The 19,412-nt window shown below is 37.6% G+C and overlaps 1 protein-coding gene across 13 annotated transcripts in view; it reads left to right on the forward strand.

The window, feature by feature from the left end:
• DST (dystonin) overlaps positions 1-19,412 on the forward strand; it is a 295,457-nt gene that overhangs the window by 139,543 nt on the left and 136,502 nt on the right. For all 13 annotated transcript variants that reach the window (XM_032183966.1, XM_032183952.1, XM_032183954.1 and 10 more), the window contains 13 exons: positions 9,509-9,621; positions 9,753-9,859; positions 10,241-10,360; positions 10,921-11,016; positions 11,096-11,223; positions 13,941-14,034; positions 14,351-14,505; positions 15,370-15,832; positions 15,920-16,048; positions 16,262-16,339; positions 16,457-16,618; positions 16,726-16,830; positions 18,603-18,698. In XM_032183966.1, the coding sequence (XP_032039857.1) occupies positions 9,509-9,621; positions 9,753-9,859; positions 10,241-10,360; positions 10,921-11,016; positions 11,096-11,223; positions 13,941-14,034; positions 14,351-14,505; positions 15,370-15,832; positions 15,920-16,048; positions 16,262-16,339; positions 16,457-16,618; positions 16,726-16,830; positions 18,603-18,698 (1,846 nt within the window). The remainder of the gene's footprint in view (positions 1-9,508; positions 9,622-9,752; positions 9,860-10,240; positions 10,361-10,920; positions 11,017-11,095; positions 11,224-13,940; positions 14,035-14,350; positions 14,506-15,369; positions 15,833-15,919; positions 16,049-16,261; positions 16,340-16,456; positions 16,619-16,725; positions 16,831-18,602; positions 18,699-19,412) is intronic.

Raw genomic sequence — 19,412 nt, forward strand, 5'->3', positions numbered from 1 at the left:
CAAGATCTCTCTGCAAGGTCTCTCTACCCTTGATGGGGTCAACCCCTCCTCCCAGTCTGTCATCCACAGACTTACTCAGTATACCTTCAAATCCTACAACCAAGTCATTTATGAAGGTATTAAAGAGAACTGGTCCTAAAATGGAGTCCTGGGTCAGTGTTGTCCTTTGAACAGTGCCCAAGTGCCCAAGTATTGCCTGGGAGAATGCATGTTGGCATAGGCCAGGGTCATGCTACGGGAAGGACCATGAATTCAAGAGTCACAGGCCCTTGATCTGGCTTTCTTTATGCTCTTAGTGCAGACATGTCCAGTTATATCTGCATTTTTGCTCTTAAATGAGTTTCAACAACCATACAAAATGAAAAGATACTGATTAGGAAAAAGATACGGATAAACTGAATTCTTAACACTTGTTGATTAGAGCAGGCAGCAAGTCTGATGAACAGGACTGCAGCACACATGTAAAAGGTTTGAGACAATAAAAAAGCAAGGCTATTTCATATAATTCTATACAAGACCTCATGCATATAGTTGTGCACGAATTTTGCCACAACATAACAGCTAAGTATTAGATAAGCTCCAAGAGAAGGAAAGCAGTGATAAGTGTTGAGAGATAAGCAGTGATAAGAGATGCAGTTTGAGCACAAGTTAGAAGAAAAATGTTTTTTACTCCTTTTTTAGAGAAATACAAGGATCTGATTGAAAGGGACCTTTGGCAATGGTAAACTTTATGCAAGATCTTAACTGAATCGTAGAATCATAGGATATCCAAGTTGGAAGGGACCCACAAGGATCATTGAGTCCAAGTCCTGCATCCCCAGAGGACCACCCAAAAAACCCCACCCTGTGCCTATGCTTTTGAGTTGCATATGATTTAGAGAGAGTGAAGAGAAAATGGTTATTATCCCAAAATGAAAAAAGGAACAGAGCCTAACAATGATTGCTGCACAGACAGAGTGTGCAACAGATACTTCTTGTGGAAGAAGCAGTAGTGGAAGGAGGAATGCAAGCTGCACTGAACAGCGTGTCACAAAAAGAAGTAGCAGTGTGACTGCTCCATAAATGCTAAATAAAGTAAGAGGCTAATTTGGCATGATCACAGCAATTTTCTTTGGAAATAGTACAATAATAACTCTATACTTTGAAAATTACAAAGTGGATGTTTATCATTGTGGGGCATAGCACAGAGTGAGCTAGGTTCCTGTGTGTGAAACAACTGTTCTGATTCAGGACAAGCTGTTTTCAGCCTTACATGGGATGATATGACGTGTACATATAGCTAGGTGAACACTAAGCTCCTGGACGGCAGTGCGTATGGCATCCCTCTGATGTTAAAACATGTTGCAGCAGATCAGGTACTGACATGAATACATTCCTTAAGGGGAGGGATAGTGCTACCTCAATTTGCAGTAACATGTTGAGCACCCTGGGGGAATAAATGTGAAAGAAACCAAATATTACACAGTATCAAGGCTTAAAATGCTAGGGGATATGTTTTAAATAAAGAGATTAGTTGCTTCTGCTAGTTTTGGCTTGCCATTTTGTAAAGTGTAATTTATTGTTACCCACCTTTAACAAAAAGAAAATGTCAGTTTGGTTGTGTTTTTCCCTCCACCATTGTTCAGAAATGTGCGTGTTACTGTTTTCAAGGGTTTTTGTTACATAGGAGAAACTAAGTTGGCATTAAGACTTGGCAATTTCGGAAAAGATGAGCAGCATTTAGGATAATTAAAGATATGGACAAAGAGATGCTTGCTTAATGTTATATTCCTGAGTATTCATGTGCACATAGCTAATGGTTTTAGAAATATCAAGTAATCTCAGCTACAATTTAATTGAAGGCACTCAGAAAAATCGTGATGGCTACAGGTAGATGTTGTATTAAAACAGGACTGGAAACTGGCCTGCAAATTTAACATCTGGTGTTGTGGTGATGTTTAGCCTTCATGGGTGCTAGATGGAAGACTTCCAGGCAGTTGGGTTGATTAACTAAGAATGACACTTAAAATGATCCCTCTGTATGTTGTGCTAGATCCTACTGCAAAGCAGCAGCTGAAAGAAAGATAACAGTTTAATTTTTGCAGCAACTGATAAAAAGTCATGAAGTCAAAGCTTTTTTCTTATTTTGGCAAAATAGAAGTAAAGTGAAAAATAAGCTTTTGGATTGAAAAGACAATATCTGGTTCAGGTTTCATGTCAGTAAAGACCAGGACAGCTTAGGGTGCCAGAAGCCTTTGTTCAGAACGGCATGGCATCTGAGCAGTGATGGTGGGTGTGCTGACAATAAATCAGGAGAGGTCTTGGTCTTCTGGCAATGCTTTTGACAAACTTGTGGCACATGGAGAAATGGTTGCTTCCAAGGCAGGATGGCACAAGGAGTCTTTGGGAAATCTTGGCTTTGAACTCACTGTGGTAACTCACTCTTCTTCCGTGTTGATAACTGTATTAATCCCATTGGCAAGCTGATGTGTCAGGGAGCCACCGTCAGGGTCTGCAAGGAGTTTTCTCACCAAGCAGAAGAGAAAAATCATTTGGTTGGGTTTCTTCATTGTCTTTTTGGTATTCAGACACTCCAAGGAAAAGTATGTGATTTATGGTTAGTTCTGTAGATTGTACAGTGTGGGTTGAGGTTAACAGCTATGAGCTTTTTCCTATTTAAATTTTATCATAGGCAAAAAATTGGCAAACTTGCTATACCAGTATGGTTTCTGTAATGATGTTTATCTCGTATTACAAAGAGAAGGTAAAATCTGGCTTTGAAGATGGTGAAATGAAGGAAAAAGATCGTTTCTAGTTTCATTCATGCATACAGCAATCTTGAAACCTTCATCACAACCCTAGTGCCAAGTTATGATTAGGTTTTGTTAGGCAGTTTTCTAAAGCTGAGCTCCACATTTAACTAATAGGACTTTGATCTTACAATGCCTCAGTTGTGTCTTTATCTAGACCAATTGATGTGACAAGTTACAGGTAACGTTTTGCTGTGCTAACAAAGGTGGGGCATGAGGCTTCATTTTTTTTTCCACTTTTTAAAACTTTTTTTAAACTCAATGCTTGTCAAATTAAGGACATACACAATAGAAGGAATAATCTGAATTATCTGCATGTATTGTTAGAGAGACTAAGTTAGTAAATAAGGAAAAACAGCCCTCACATGCCCTTTCTTTTTGGTGCAGTTAAAACATTCTTTTCCAATTAGAAGTTTTAATAGAGCATGCTAGGGTGTCTGTGGAATAGACAGGAGATGTACCAGTGGTGTCTCTTTATTTGTATTTGCAGGTCACCATCAGTTGAATTTTTTTATTTATTTTTTTTTAATCTTTCAACATACCTGAAAATTTAGAGCAAAAATTAAGAAAAAGATACACAAATGAGAATGGAACAGTCCAGATCACATGAGAATTTTACAACTCTTGAGGGCATAAAAAGACAGGCTTGTTCATCTTTAGAGGCATTGAATGAAATCTATAGGGGCACATAAAATAATGAATGGTACAGGCATTCCTCCCATACCAGAAGAGAAGACAACAAGAAAAAAAAAAAGTGTACAAGTCATAATGATCATGTGAAATACGTTAGCACAATATATCATTGAGTCCTAGGGATCTGTTGAGCTTGAGAAAAAAAATTGCCACATACTTGAGAACGCTGTGCAGACCCCTGCACAACAGCATGCTTTTTGGTATGTCATAGTTGTAAGGAAAAACTTGTATAATTCTGATTAATTCTAATTCTGAAGTGTTGCCTAACCTTAGTAGTGACTCTGCTCAACCTGACCCAGTGGGTGGGGAAATTTTTGTGTCTCCATGTCCTGCGTTAGTTGAAGATGTAAAGTCTATGGTTGAACACACATTTGTTAGTTTTACATTTGAGATTACATGAAATATTGTCTATATTTCTCCCCAAAACATGATATTTCTGATAAGTAATAAAATATTTATGTAAATTACTTCAATCTGTCTGTGTGAATTAACCAATGTTAAAGGATTTGGTGGACTACTTTTCACCTGCTTTCACCTTTAAACTTCCAGTAAAGTGCTAAAAGATGATCTACTAGATAAGACATATCATGCCTCTATTTAATTTTGGTGGTAAATGTTTGGTAGCCTTTTTAACCTTGTTTCATTAATTGAATGAGAAATTCTTCAAGAAGTCCTAAGCAAATCTTCAAGTAGTCCTAAGCAAATCTGTTACCAAGTCTCTGAGAGCTGGTCTCTGCATTTCAAATGTACAGCCGTGCTTTTTATTCCTTATGTTTCTGAGATGTGTCAGTCTCAAAACATGCATGCTTAGTGAGGTGTAACATTTCATGACAGCTCTGCAACTACCTAAACTTCTACTCAGTACAGTCAGTGGAATATACGGATGGGCTTGGATCCCTCTGAAGTAATACTCGGATTCTGGATAGCTTGCTCGGTAGGTTGTACTGGATGTATTGATCGCTGACTGTAACGAAATGTGTGCACACTGGCAGATGGACACCTGAATTTAGGTGTCTGGATCTGGAGCTGAATCCCACTCCTTGTCACCTTCCTTAGGTCTCTTAGGGAAGCATAAAAGCTGTGTGCCTTCAAATCTTTCTCTTTTTTGTCATGTCTGGGTGAATCTGTTAAATTTAAGAAGAACCAAAACCCGTCCCCATAAACATTATGTTCTACAATTACTTATCTTGTGAATGTTCGAAGCTGATTACTGATGATAAGACCTGGCTGTACATTACTATGCACAAGCCTTTCTTTCTGGGCAGCTCCACCCCATGGTGTTGTAATTAGAGATTACAAGCCCTGCCTGTCCTCTGACCTCCTGTTCGCTCTGAGGGACAGATGCAGCCAGTTCTTTGTTTAGATACTCCATCACACTCGGCTCCCTGTTGTATCTCTCATGTTCTGTTTTCTAGCTAACCTAAGGAATAGGAAGGAGTTAGTATAGACTAAATCATAAATGCATTTTGCTTCATCATCTCATCTGTGGAGTTACCTGGGAAAGTAACAGGAGATGTGTTAAGAGAGAAAGAGTTGAAATTTCAGTTGTTTTACAAAGACATTACTTATCTTCCAATTCCTTTGTTTGCTTTCTTTCTGCTATGAATCAAAATCTCTAGATTATGTATTTCTTATTGGTTCCTTCTGAAATGTGGTGAATCCTGTCTGATTGAGAAGTCCCTCTATTCTTAAGGGCTTTTTTAAATGGCTATGTGTTCTGGTGTGGTCTTTTCGTGTCCCTTTCAACTGTCTGTGAACAATGAAACAAAGAATCTGTTTACTTTTATAGGCATTTTCTAATTACAGCAATGGAGAAGCTAACTAGGCTACAGAATCACATACATCTGTACTCTGCATCTTCAGTCCTGTTCTCTCTGTGAGCTCAGCCTGGAACTCACTGTGTTAGTTTTTATGCTCAGTAAGGCAGGAAAGAAACATCCTTTAACACTGAGCATTACTCAGACACCGTCCAAATTTTTGAACGAAGCAAAGTTGTGTGGATTGAACAGTTTAGAATGATCATGTAAATAACTCCAGGATTGTCAGGAATCCTTTAAAACTCATTAACCATATTTTCGTGTAGAATATTGCTCAGATGTATATATATTTTAGTAACGTTAAACATGGCTGTAATTGGGAAAATGTCATCAGGGAACAGTGAAGAGAAGGATGTAGTTTTTTCATCAGTGGCTGGGAAAATAAAAGTTCAGCCAAACTGGAAATATTTTTCCAGTTTGAAATATCAAATCTCATTCAAATCTGACCTTTTGTATTAATGGACAAATTTTGTAGTTTCTAGTTTGGATCTTGAACTGTTTTACTTGGTACTAAGCTCTGACTATTGGAAAATCTGTGTGCCCAACTTCCTTTATGATGCATGACTCTTTCATTTCAAGGAGCATTTGCAGAGTAGAAAGCTTACACATGATAGATGTAGCTCTTTCGTTAAAAAACAAACCTTGTTTTTTTAGGCACTTATGCAAATAGTGATCACTTGCTTCTCGTTGTGGTACCATATAATGTTTTCTGGAATTGTTTGGAATTTGGTCAGTTTCCTAGTTGAAGAGGCATTAATCACACATTTTTTTCCTCAGTTCTAATACAAGTTATGCCTAATTTCTAACACCTACTCTAAGACCTGGGATGGCAGGCACCAAACCTGTTCTGAGTTAAACGATTAGTGACTCACTGCGTGGAAAGCAAACACCTTGACTTAGGTGGGGCCGTAGCAGGAGCATCTCTTTTGCATGGAATGTTCCAAGTCTCCTTGTGTTTGGGATGTTTATGTGTGCTTTTGGATGGCAAGGGCCCAGCCTGCTGAAAAATGTGCTGGAAGATGACTCACAATATTATGACAGAAGTTAGAGTCACCGTCTTTTACTTGAAAATGATTTACTTTGTTCATAACTGTGTATAAAACCATCTAATAGGGCTATGCAAATTAATATAAAGTTCAATTATAGTAAATGACAAATAACAGTCATCTACAGACCTAGCGTGTTTTCTCTTTTGCCTTAAAAATTGAAATGTTTTCCATGATGGGTGATGCTGTTAAAGCTAGTGTTTACCTCAATTAAGACACCTAAATCAGTACAATTAAATTGTATCGGGTTATTCACCATACCTGCGATTAAAGCAGTATTTCAGAATTCACCTGAGAAATGAAGTACTGAAGATATTGGGAAGTATTTGTGAGGCTTCCTAACACAGCACCAGAGAGCACAGCACTGCTGTGCACAACCTGTGCTCAGTGACACTGATCCTTCAGAGAAGGATGGGCATCGGCGATCAGAGCAGAGATCCCTGTGAGCATGCTCAAATGCAAATTCCCAGGCACTGAGGTGGTGGGCACATCTCTCTGCAGGCTCCCAGCAGAAAAAAAAAACACCAGTTGTTGATTTTTAAAATCATGAGAAAGCGCTCTTAAACAAAATGAACAGTTCTTGATTTCATAAGCCATGATTTTGGATGAATTTGTGGTGGTTAAGAAAAAGTCTTTTACCGAGAGGTCAAAACAAACCAAAAAAGAGGTACTCTCCTCTTTTTCTCTGTGCTTTGTACTTCCTTTGGCAAGTATCAGGTGCTTTTGCATATAAGTCATACCTGTCCTTTCCCTTTTGTGTGCCATCAGTGGGCTTGGTCCCAACCAGCTGTTGAGCCTTGTTTCTGCTTCACAAAACTCAAAGACAAACGCTGCTAAGACATAGAGAAACGCTGTCTTGTGTAGTATTTTCTGATAGATCAAGACTTCAGACAATATAGACTAGTAAATTAGGTCAGAATGCTCTGCAGTAAGTGCATAATTAATTGGAAATGGTGTGGCATCCAGTGCAAGTTCCCATTGTTTCTTAAGGAGAACTTGAACAACTCTGGCTGGTGCGAGTTGCAGGGATGGGAAAGTGTTTAAAACGGGAGGCATCTCACAGAGGATGCTGTTGTTAAGTTCGGGGCGAAGCCCCAGCAGCTACGCAGAAAGATGTCTTCATGCCAACAATGACAGTTGGTTTTTCCTTGATTTCTTTTTAACCTGTGTCACTGTGAGAAGAGCCTTACCTCTTACTCATCTAATTTAAAGCTTTATTCTAAAGGAGATTCTGATGTCAGAGCGCTTGCAGTTTGCAGTTTGTTTTCTGGGAACAGACAGGGCTTTTTCAGCAACTTGTCCTTTCTTGTTCTGAGAGTTGGCAGTTGAACAGGCAGCACAAATGATGCTGGGCCATTGCTACCAAGCGTGAAACCAATGTAAAGAAAGCAGGTGAAAAAAATAATGAAGGCAACGGTGTATGCCTACAGAAACCTGCTTATCTCATAAAAATTATGGTGTGAAAGCAACTTTTATTATTCATAACACCTCTGTTAATGTTGCTGAAATAGGAGACTGGGCTGCTCCGTTTCCTTTTCTACTGTTGTCTTTAATTTCTCCTGGCTTCTCGGTACTGCTAAGTTTAACAGACAATAATGTTTTCATGGCATTGTTTTCACTGCAATGAAATTCAGAGAATAATGAGCTTGATCACGCTCCCACTAAGCATATTGGAAGCGGAAACTCCCGCAGGTTTACGAGGATTATGTTTCTTTTTACACCCCTTAAGTTTTATTATTAATTAAACTTTCTTTCAAAAAAGAGTAGGTGCAGTTTTAGTATCTGTCTTACAAACCTGTCTTCTACAGAACACAAGTGAGGACAGCAGTGAATCTAAATGTCTGGAAAGGAATTTCTATTTACAGTACCCTTATAGTTAGTTTAAAGACAAGCTTGTATCGATTTTTCTAAAGCTAATGCCATTTGGGGATCAAGGCAATCTGGGGTATTGACAAATGAAATGTGACTGTTAGTCTTGAAAAATGTAATTATTTTAACAGGATTATTTCTCTCTCTTGTTTTGCAATTATTTAAAGGTTCTGATAGGTAAAACTAAGAAAGTAGTTATTTATTACTAAAGTTTATATATTTATATATATATATATATATATTTGTTTTGTTTTATTTTGTTTTAGGGTTTTGTTGTTGATTTTATTTTCCCCCAATGTGGGTCTGGTTTTCAATAGCTTAGAATTTCAGTAGCAAAGTTTTCAGGGCCTTGTGACGGGTTGGCTTAAGTGGGATGAGTTTTGTACTCAATATCCTTTAGAAATCCCTTCTTCATTTTCCTTGTTATGGCTAACAGGACTGCAGCTAGTGCGGAAGGCAGACAGTAACACCATCTGCACTGAGAACTGCAAGATCTAAAAACCTGGCATCACATAGCAAACCTGAAGGATAGTATTAATATTTAATTAATTTAGTTTGAATTTTGCATCACTTTAAAATATTAAAGTACTGGTGTTGGTACAGGATAATAGTTACAGACCTTAAAACTGTGTATAGGTGGGTTTTGCTTAGTACAAGTATCCCATTAAAACAAAAGTGTTGTGGCTGGCAGTAGAGTTCAGAAGGAAGGCGGAAGGTGCTAGTGTGTAGGGCTGAGGGTTGTCCACAGGAGAACTGGCAGCAACATTTATCTGAAAGCAGGACTTCATCAAAGCCCCGTGAGAATACTTGCCTCCAGGTTAAAGTGATGTTACTGTGACTGAGCTGATTTCCGTATGGATTATCACCAAAAATGTGCGCTGAAGGGTTTGGTGCAGAGTGCTGTAATCTTGTAAAGGCAGTAGAAATGAACTTCCTCATATAGAGGGGTCCTAAGAGAAAAGTGAGCTTAACCTCCTCAAGAGCAGTGGAAAGGACTCAAGGCAAGATAGTACAATGCATATGAATAAATAAGAACATAGGGATGCATAAAAAGGGTGGTTAGAAAGGTCAGCTGGTAGATGGAAGGAAGAACTGACAGTATTGTGGTTGTCTGCTGCTTGTGTTTATCACTTAGCTCTGACCTCAGCTCATTCAGGTATTTTTAATGAAATCTTTTTTTTGATTAAAACTGTGTTACTGTATCTTTCCATGGTTACGTATTGAATTACTAACACTGCGCTGATTTAAAACTGGAAAAGAGTTGTAATCAAGTATTACTGTTTTTATTTGGCAGGCCGGACCTGATAGACATGAATACCGTTGCTGTTCAAAGCAACCTTGCAAATTTAGAACATGCTTTTTTTGTAGCAGAAAAACTCGGTGTTGCCAGACTTCTGGATCCTGAAGGTAAGATCACTGCAAAGGACTTCGTTGCTAAAACCCTAGCAGTAAAATCAAGTCCAAACTTCTGGTTGTTGCACATCTGTGGGCATCTTTACAACTATGTTGTAAAGCACTGTTCTGTCTTGCTCTTCTAGATGTTGATGTTTCCTCACCTGATGAGAAATCAGTAATAACTTATGTGTCATCACTTTATGATGCATTTCCCAAAGTACCAGAAGGTGGTGAAGGCATTGGTGCAAATGTAAGTAGGAGAAAAATGCTTGTGCAGTGTGCCAGCATCATAAATGATTCTTGGTTCAGCTCTAGAATGATAGCTGGATCTTACATAGTCCAAGTTCTTACTTTTTCAGTCCTACAGCTAAGTTGTGCCTCTTTGATTCTTATAAATCTGAAAACGAAAAACAAAAAAATGTTTTCAGTGGAAATATTTGGACTAACATGGAATAGTACAAATGAGATATTTGGAAACTTTAGGTGAGTTGTAATGAGCAAATACATTTTTCAGAATTACGGAGTTTAGAAATCTCTTTTCTATGTGTTTGAAGTCCTCTTCAAAGGTTAAACAAAGCAGAGTTCTTGGATGATTTTCTTTTGATCTGTAATCTGTGTTGTGCTTTGGTAGGATGTTGAAGTCAAATGGGTTGAGTATCAGAATATGGTGAACTACCTCATGCAGTGGATCAGACACCATGTTACAATAATGTCTGACAGAACGTTTCCCAACAATCCTGTGGAGTTGAAGGTAAGATATGACGTCTTAAACTCCTTGTTGGAATGGCACTTTATCATACTTACTCAAAGCATGCTTGAACAAATGAAGGGCTTGTTGATTTATACAGTCAAAGCAGCTGAAGAACAGTATAATCATAGCAATATAGTTTTTTATTAAGTAGTTTTAGGTGACCTTTGCAGGATTTCTGACATGCAGTGTTAAAAATGTTAGAGATGGGATAGGTTGGGTCTATAGATAGATTTTATAACCCTTCTTAAGATCTCCTTGGATAGCTTTGTAAGCTAGATTTATTTATTTTTTGAATAAGAGAAGAAAAATGGTATCGTGTTGAAGCTCACTTGTCTGAAGCTCACTTGAAAATCTACTCCCTAAACTTGTCTAGGACAAAAAAAAGCATTGCTAAGATATGAACGATCAAAAGCAAATCTTTAGCTTGTCACAGATCATTTTCATAGAACTTAAGTAGAACAGTATTAGAACGTAAGTTTATAAAGAATCTTAGAAGAGGGTTTGGAAGTAAGGTTATATTCACTGTAAGTAAAAAATGATGATTTTTTTTGTTTCTGTAGGCACTTTATAATCAATATTTACAGTTTAAAGAAACAGAAATTCCACCAAAGGAGATAGATAAATCAAAAATAAAACGTCTATATAAACTGCTGGAGGTAAGGTTTAACATGCATTGAAATACATATAAGTTCCCTTTTGGAGGCTTAAAATAACAAATATGTATGAATTTTTAAGGTCTGGATAGAATTTGGACGCATCAAACTTCCTCAAGGCTATCATCCAAATGATATAGAAAAAGAATGGGGAAAACTTATCATTGCCATGCTGGAAAGAGAGAAGACCCTTCGGCCTGAAGTAGAGAGGTATGCTAGTGAACATCTGACAGGATTGGTTAATATATCTTCTGTTATTTTACCCAGTATTGAAAATCATGAATGTTTTATTCCATTGTAATATCCACGTTATTTTTCTATTTCTATTCCTGTTGAATAATTCTGATTTGTTCAAGCCTGAACTTCTCTATGTGTTTTGTAGAAGCAGGTCCAGATAGACTTGGATGATCTCAGAGGGTCATATTGAATAGTATATGTGCCTCGGATCATCAAAGCACTTAAACACAAATATAATGTCCTCTTTGTACAATTGGTCAGGGCCAGGTTGATACCACTTCATTGTCTCGCTTGGACTCTATTCCATATAAGCAACACCCTCATTCTTTACACAAAATGTGTAATTCACTTGCACAAGTCCTATTCTGGAATTATCTAAAAGTTGATTGTACTCAAAAACACACAAAGTGTTCAGACATGCAAAGTGCATAGTAGTCTTCCATGGCAGAGGAATGTGTGACGCTGTTTTGTACATCACTAATAACATACCAAGCATGTTTAAATCTTAATGCAGCCTTAGAGCATTTCTGCTTTTTAATGGTACCTCTTTTGAGTTCTGTGGCAGAAACAGAAGCTACCATCCATTAATTCAAAAAATCATGTTATTTAACCCTAAATTAAATGATTCTTTGGGCTCCTACCTGGCTCTGTGTTCATTCTGCTTAAATTCAAGCATCCAAAGGAGGCACCTAAGATCTAAATCACTTTCTAGAGAAATCTGGCACTGACTTTCTAGTGACAATAGGGTTTGGGCACCTGATGTTAGGTGTGAAGAATCCAGACCGCTGTGTACTAAGTCCTCAGAAAGACAGATTTTAAGAGAAGATCTCAAAGACAGTTGGAGTTGATTAGATATGGATCATGCTCACAAAATATGTGTCTTCCTTACAAAAGCATGAGTATGACTGAAATGGCAGATTCAATGGGAGGTACTGCTTTACAGTATCCCTGTGGTAACTGCTGTGAAATAAATTCCTACAGAGGAATTCAAAGTTGTCCCCACCATGTAGAGCAGAACACTGGAAAGCAGTGGTGGAAATACAGCCTGCCAGATCTTGTAGGCTAATCTGTTCTAACCTGCCAACGGCAAAGTTAGCGCCTGCCTTCACCAGAAGGAATTCTATTCATAATTGCAGAAAGCTGGATTATCTTAGTTGGGAGTGTATGTAAATGACATTAGTTTATTTCTTTTCTAGTCAGATGGATGGAAGACAGATAAATGTAAATGCGCATAAACTTCTTCCCATATTTCAGGATTGGTGGACACACTTAAAAGTGACAGATTGTAAGGTGATAGTCATGGCAAAAATGTGACCTTAGCTAATACAGAGATTTGGTGTGCAACTAAAACTTTACCTCTATGTCTGGTGAATACATCTGAAAGTATCAACACAGACAAACAGCATGTGGCCAGACTGGTGGGTGGGATTGAAGTTAATACGATGTCAGTGAGGAGAGTGCCAGACTGAGTTCCAGTTTGCAAAACTAGCAGGATTTGAAATTGCCACAGGGGTGTGTCTGTGCCTTTGCCATGCTCCTCTACTTGAACACAGTCATCTGATGTTGTGGGAGAGGTTTTTAGGAGGTGCTAAAAGCAGGAGGTGAATTACTGAAGAAATTACCCAAACCCTCAAGTCCAGGTTAAAATATTAACTTAAGGGCAGTGATCAGAGTTTTCTTATTTGTTTTGTGGTCAAGACAGCAAGAAGCAATTAGCTCTGTGTATGGAAGACGTTAAAGGGAAATTTGCAGGAGGACAGATTAGTGGAACAGGGCAGTTAGTAAACATGCATACTTGGACAGTGGAGTAATGATGGTGGGTTGGATGGTGTACAGGTGTCTAAAATTAACTTGGTAAGAGCTGATTAACTGTGATATTCCTGCAGTTTTACTGTGCAGTTCCATTTGAAAGAAAAGGAATCAGCCCAGCCTGAAGTTTCTACACCATGCAGTGGAGTGTGGAGTTCTAACTTCGGTCCTTCTTGAAACTTTTCATTCAAGAGTCTGAGAAACACGTTAAAGACTTCTTTAAATTCTTATTTGGCTTATAGACATTTTGTGACACTTAAATAAAATATTTGGTGCGTCTGTTTCCTAGAGACGCCCTAGTGTTACTGCCTAGTCTGTACTTGCAAAGCTTTAATGCAAGGTTAGGGAAGCCAAAAGTGAGGCAGTGTACATAGCCCCGGGTAAAATACTTTGAAGAGCTGGCAGAATATTAATTACTGGGTTTTGAATATGCATTACTGAAGCCTATTTAAAGAAGGCGTGCTAGGTGTTTCAAAACCAGTAGTGAAATTTCATCCCTAGAAGCTGTACATTTTGTAGGAGTTTTATTTTTTCCATTTTTCAGCAAATGTAAACAGCCAGAAGGACCGTGGTCTGGATGTAAAAATGAACAGCACTAGTTACAGCTATCATAGCAGCGATTCGCTGTTTAGCAACAGTACTAGTGCTCGAACCAGCGTTGACTCTAACGAGAATTTTCTTTCTGTTAATTGTCCCACATTGATTAAATCTTGTATAAGCTTTGGTAATGCCACCTTAGAAGGAAACAGGTAACTTGGCATTTGTATCTGTGCTCTGTGGTTGCTGGTTTTTGCTATTCTTCGTTTGTTTGAAGTTATATATGTACAGTAGATATAAATAGCATTAATACTTCTTTTTCCAAAATTCCTGGCATCACCTAGGTTGGAAATGCTGCAGCAGATTGCAAACAGAATTCAGCGGGACAGCCGGAGCTGTGAGGACAAACTGATACTTGCCCGGAATGCTCTGCAGTCTGTAAGTCAGTCACTGATTTTACTTGTCTGTCTTCATGAACTTGCTTCAAAAAAAAAAAATCTGTAGCATTTTTAAGTGCATACTTAATAACTGATACTTTTATTTTTGCTGTACTGTTATCATTAGTTTATTATTTCTACAAGAAAATATCAAAAATTACCTTGAATGGGTTCTGTTGAATTTTTTATTGGATTGTTAGATAAAGTTCTTTACAGTTGTTTTAAGTATAGAAAAAAAGTTTAAAAAATTGGTTTCTTACAGCTTATTTCTCTTTGATTTAGCTGCAGGGCTTAATGGCTTTCTTCTGTTCATTCAGGACACCAAGCGATTAGAGTCAGGGCTTCAGTTCCAACATGAAGCAGAGATAGCTGGGTATCTTCTTGAATCTGAGAACCTTCTCCGCCAGCAAGTGATTGATGCCCAAATTCTTATTGATGGAAAATACTATCAGGCAGACCAGCTCGTGCAGAGGTACTTTACAATATATTTATATCAATAAATTAATCTCTCAAATAAGGATACCCATTATGGACATCATTTTCAAATCTTCATGTCTATGGATAAGCTTCAGTCTGTCACTTAGTACCCAAATAAAGGTTCCAGGTGGTTACATTGCCCACAAACTTTATTGAAGATGAGGAAGTGTTTGTGATCATCTGTGAAAACGATGTAATTCACAAAAAGATGACTTAAATGTTAAAGTTTCTTGATATCTGAGTATAAAGATGTTAGCTGGTTTTATTGCAGATAAAATGGCTTTAGATTCACTACCTTCGGTTTTAAAAATGGAGGTGAGATTTCTCATGATAGCTGTAGGTATCTTAGCAGGTAGTAAGAGGAGTAATATTAGCTTATGTGTGTCAGTGTGTACAGTCTTAGGAGAAAGATATGTTTAAACAGCATAATTCAATTTTATGAAGAAGTAGCTCTAAAGTTTGTCAGGATTCATTCTGGACTGGGTAAGATCAAGTACATAGCAGCTACTTAGCAGCAAACTGCAAGTAATTTTATCTACCACAACATGTAGTATCTTGTATAATTTCTGCTCTGGTGATTGTTCCATGGTATTGTGTATGGTACGCCCTAATGCCCATACCATGCTGATTTTGTGTGTCATTGCCTGACTTCTGCATCTGCTATCTCTATTCATAGAAGTCAAAGCTGACATAGCCTATACTTTCTGATGCAAATGCTTATTTATAAATATTTAAGTAGAACTGAAGTGTAGGAGATCATGTGAATTCATATTGCTGTTCAGTTCAGCATGATGAAGCTATAATAAGCATTCAATTAAATCATTTCCTTTTATTTAATTCTATTCTTTTATTTTAATAGGGTTGCAAAACTTCGTGATGAACTGATGGCCATACGTACCGAATGTTCTTCCGTGTACAGCAAGGGACATGCACTGACAACAGAGCAGACAAAGCTGATGATATCAGGAATAACTGAAAGCTTAAACTCAGGATTTACAACAAACCTAACCCCTGAATTAAATGCTGCAATGACCCAAGGTTTAACACCTTCTTTGACTTCTTCCAGCTTGACATCTGGCCTCTCATCAGGTCTTACTTCCAGGCTGACACCAGCCATCACTCCTGCTTACACACCTGGCATCCCACCACGGTTAATCCAAAGCTATGTTACAGGAGTAGACAGTGGGACTCTTCAAACACTCAAACTGATGCAAATCAGAAAGCCTCTTATGAAATCAGCTTTTGTGGATCAGAATTTAACAGAAGAAGAGGTGAACATGAAATTTGTCCAGGACCTATTGAACTGGGTGGAAGAAATGCAGGTAGCAATCTGCACAGAAATAGTCTGCTTCTAATTGTTACATTTACTGCTTGTAGATCATGGCTAACTTTTCCTTCTTCTTGGTAAGGTGCAACTTGATCGGGCAGAATGGGGATCAGATTTACCAAGTGTTGAAAGCCATTTAGAAAATCACAAAAATGTCCACAAAGCTATTGAAGAATTTGAATCCAGCCTTAAAGAAGCTAAAATGAGTGAGGTATAGCACCATATTCTTTATCACTTCAGTTACTTTCTTGCCAAATGACCCATAAAGTGCTGTGGAGTTACAGAATTGTGTTTGGGTTTCACAGTCTTACTTGTTTCTACTTCTGATCTCTAAATGACGTATCATGAAATCAGGAGATCTAGTGGTTGAGAGTAACTTACCATGTCTGTTTTCTTGTCTTTTGACCTCATATACCAAATACAGATCCAAATGACTGCCCCTCTTAAACTCAGTTATGCAGAAAAATTGCACAAACTGGAGAGTCAGTATTCAAAACTCTTGGTAAGTTTCTCAGTATGTTTTTGAGGTTCAGTTTTTCCGTATACATCATCTATGAAAAGGGATGAGTTTTAAATTCTGCTTTTTCCTAATCTTATTTTTTTTTCCTTTTTAATAAAGAACACATCAAGAAATCAGGAAAGGCATCTAGATACTCTTCACAATTTTGTGTCTCGTGCTACTAGAGAGCTGATATGGCTGAACGAAAAAGAAGAGGAAGAGGTTGCATATGACTGGAGTGAAAGAAACCCCAATATAACGAGAAAAAAGGAATACCATGCAGTATGTATTGCTAGTATAATCCAGAGGGAAAAAATTAGTCCTCTTTAATAATTCAACAGGTTTCTAAAATGTTTCTGTGTTTATTTTTTGTTTTTGTCTGGAAAAAGGAATTGATGAGAGAACTTGATCAGAAAGAAGAAGTAATTAAATCAGTACAAGAAATAGCAGAGCAATTGCTTCTTGAAAATCACCCAGCTAGGCTAACCATTGAGGTAAGTTAGTAAAACAGCACACAAACAAGAAAACAATTTTGTGATTTAATAGACCATAGATTATGGAGGAAAAGAAGGAAAGTGCTTCCTCATAGGAAATTAAGCAACAAAAGTCTGAATAATGGGGCCTTTATTTCCTCTTCAGTATCTCTGTTGTAACTCCATCTTCCAGTTTCCAAAAAGTATTAACACTTCTGTAAAATTATGGTTATGTATCGGACTGCTTAGATAAAATCCCACTGAAGTCTAAAATTAACATTTCAGAAGTTGATCTGTACAGACATTTCTCCTGCTGGGTATGCATGCTGCTTCTGTAGTTATTGATGCAGCCTGCACTGGTATGCTGAGGTCACAGAACAGTCCTTACGTGGTTTCTCTCCTGTTGGATTGAAAGGAGTTTCAGTAGTGCATTTCCAGTCACTTACTGTATATATTGCTTCCTGACAATGGTTTAGGGTTGGTTTCATAGCCTTTTTGTCAGTAAGTTATGAAATGTGTTTGTATTTTAAAAATCAGATCAGGTGATATGAATTACTGAGGCTTTGAACTAAGCTCTATATGATGGGTAAACTGTTTACAGAAAAATTATTGTAGCTGTTGTAGGGACATAACAAGTTTCCACAGGGAAATGTTGAATACTTTTCCCTATAGATTTTCAATAAAAGGATAAATACAGACAGTGGGTGGTAAAAATGGAAAGAATAAAAACCAGTTTTATTATATACGAATGAAAAAGGCAGAGAGGATGGATTTTTGTGGTTCTTCACCTCAGTGAGTTTATGTCAATATAAACTGTAAACAGATGAAGAAAAATCCTTCCTTTCTTCCTTCTCACTACATATACTTTTATTATAATACATGATTTTTTATTTAATCTGTAGAATTACATTCCTTAAAAGTACATGCTGCTACTAATGGATAATCAGTATATACATAGAAATATAAAAATATACGTAATATATTAAAGATGCATGCTATGAAACTAGGCCATCACAGTGAAGATGTGTATGTAGGTTATGATGTCTGCAATAATGCTATATTGGGAAATGAAAAAACAATTCTTAAATTGATGCCTTCTGTGCAGAAAAATTTGTGCGCTAATGGATCAGCTTGAGATTCATTGAAGCCAACGGAAAATCTTTGAATTCCCTGAGAATCACACAGAATTCCCAAACTGAGACTTTTGGCTGCTTTTATCAAGTCAAGAGTCCCCTCTGCTGGTGAATATTAGAAGAGTGCATCTCTAGTGACAGCACTGCAGTCAGCATAGGAGGCATCGTTCAAATAGGGCCGCATTCTTGAAAATCTTTACAACACGTACACAAAATTACATATTGCAGCATGTCGTGAATTATTATTTTTATTGTGTACTCAGTATTGCTTTAATATCTGATTTGTATGGAGGCAGCTGTCCAGCTATTCAAACAAGTAAATACAACAATGGAATCATAAACTGGTTTAGGCTAGGGGAACCTCAGGAAATCTAATCCAGTCCCTGCTGAAAGCAGTATCAGGGCTGAATCCTGAATGCACGCGAGGATGGTGATTCCCCAGTCCCTCAGGGAAGGTTTTCTGATATTTGACCATGCTGTAATGGCAGGGTTTTTCTCACATTTATTAGGAATTTTCTTTGTTGCAGCTTGCTTTTCATGGGTAGGGCGTTCAAGTTTAGATGCTTGTGTTTGCAACATTACTTTTCTGTTGTTTAAATTCTGTAAATGTATCTATGTTTTCATTTTCATTTCCTTTTGAAAAATCTGTCTCCGTTAAAGGCCTATAGAGCTGCAATGCAGACACAATGGAGCTGGATTCTTCAGCTCTGTCACTGTGTTGAACAACATTTGAAAGAAAATGCTGCATATTTTGAGGTAAGGAAATAAGTCAATATAAGTGTGAAATGTTTTAAGCTGTGACCACAGTCAAAAAGTTCCATTATGACTGAAAATGCTAGTTGCTCTCTCACAGTAGAATTGGAATGTATCATGTACAATTATTAGATGATGAGCTGTACTCCCACAGTGTTGCCACATCTGCATTGACTTCCCTGTAGCTGTATCAGTTCAGAAGAGATGAAAATCTGGTCTGATGTTTTAAAACAAGGCCGTAACTACAAGCAGAGAATCTGAGAAAGAAGCTGTGTTCTCTCCATGTCATACAGAACTGCAGTCAATAAAGCTCTTGTGGCTGGATGTAGAGGTTAATGATGGCCAAGGCAGAACATATTCCAGGTTGTTGTTCCAGGAGAACACAAACAGAAACGGGATGTACACCATTAATAAAGAACAGAGCAGAGAGCACCCTGCCAGCAGATACGTCCAACAAAACATCTTTCTGATTATCACCCTTTTACTTACCCATCAAATATGCATGAGGATTGAAGATTGAAGGATCTTTGTTTTGTAGAAGAAACATTTTCTACTCTTATTTTGTATTTAAATTATAAATAGCAGTCCTTAGTGTCTCCTGGGTTTTATGGTTGAATAAGAAGGCTTTGGGGATTAAATGTCTTTTCATTGAGAAGAATGAGAGCCCAAATGGATACTGAAGGGAATGGATACTGAAGAAGAAATAGTTGAGTGGTT

Source organism: Aythya fuligula, chromosome 3, assembly GCF_009819795.1.
Source record: "Aythya fuligula isolate bAytFul2 chromosome 3, bAytFul2.pri, whole genome shotgun sequence".
In the NCBI taxonomy this organism is placed as follows: domain Eukaryota; kingdom Metazoa; phylum Chordata; class Aves; order Anseriformes; family Anatidae; genus Aythya; species Aythya fuligula.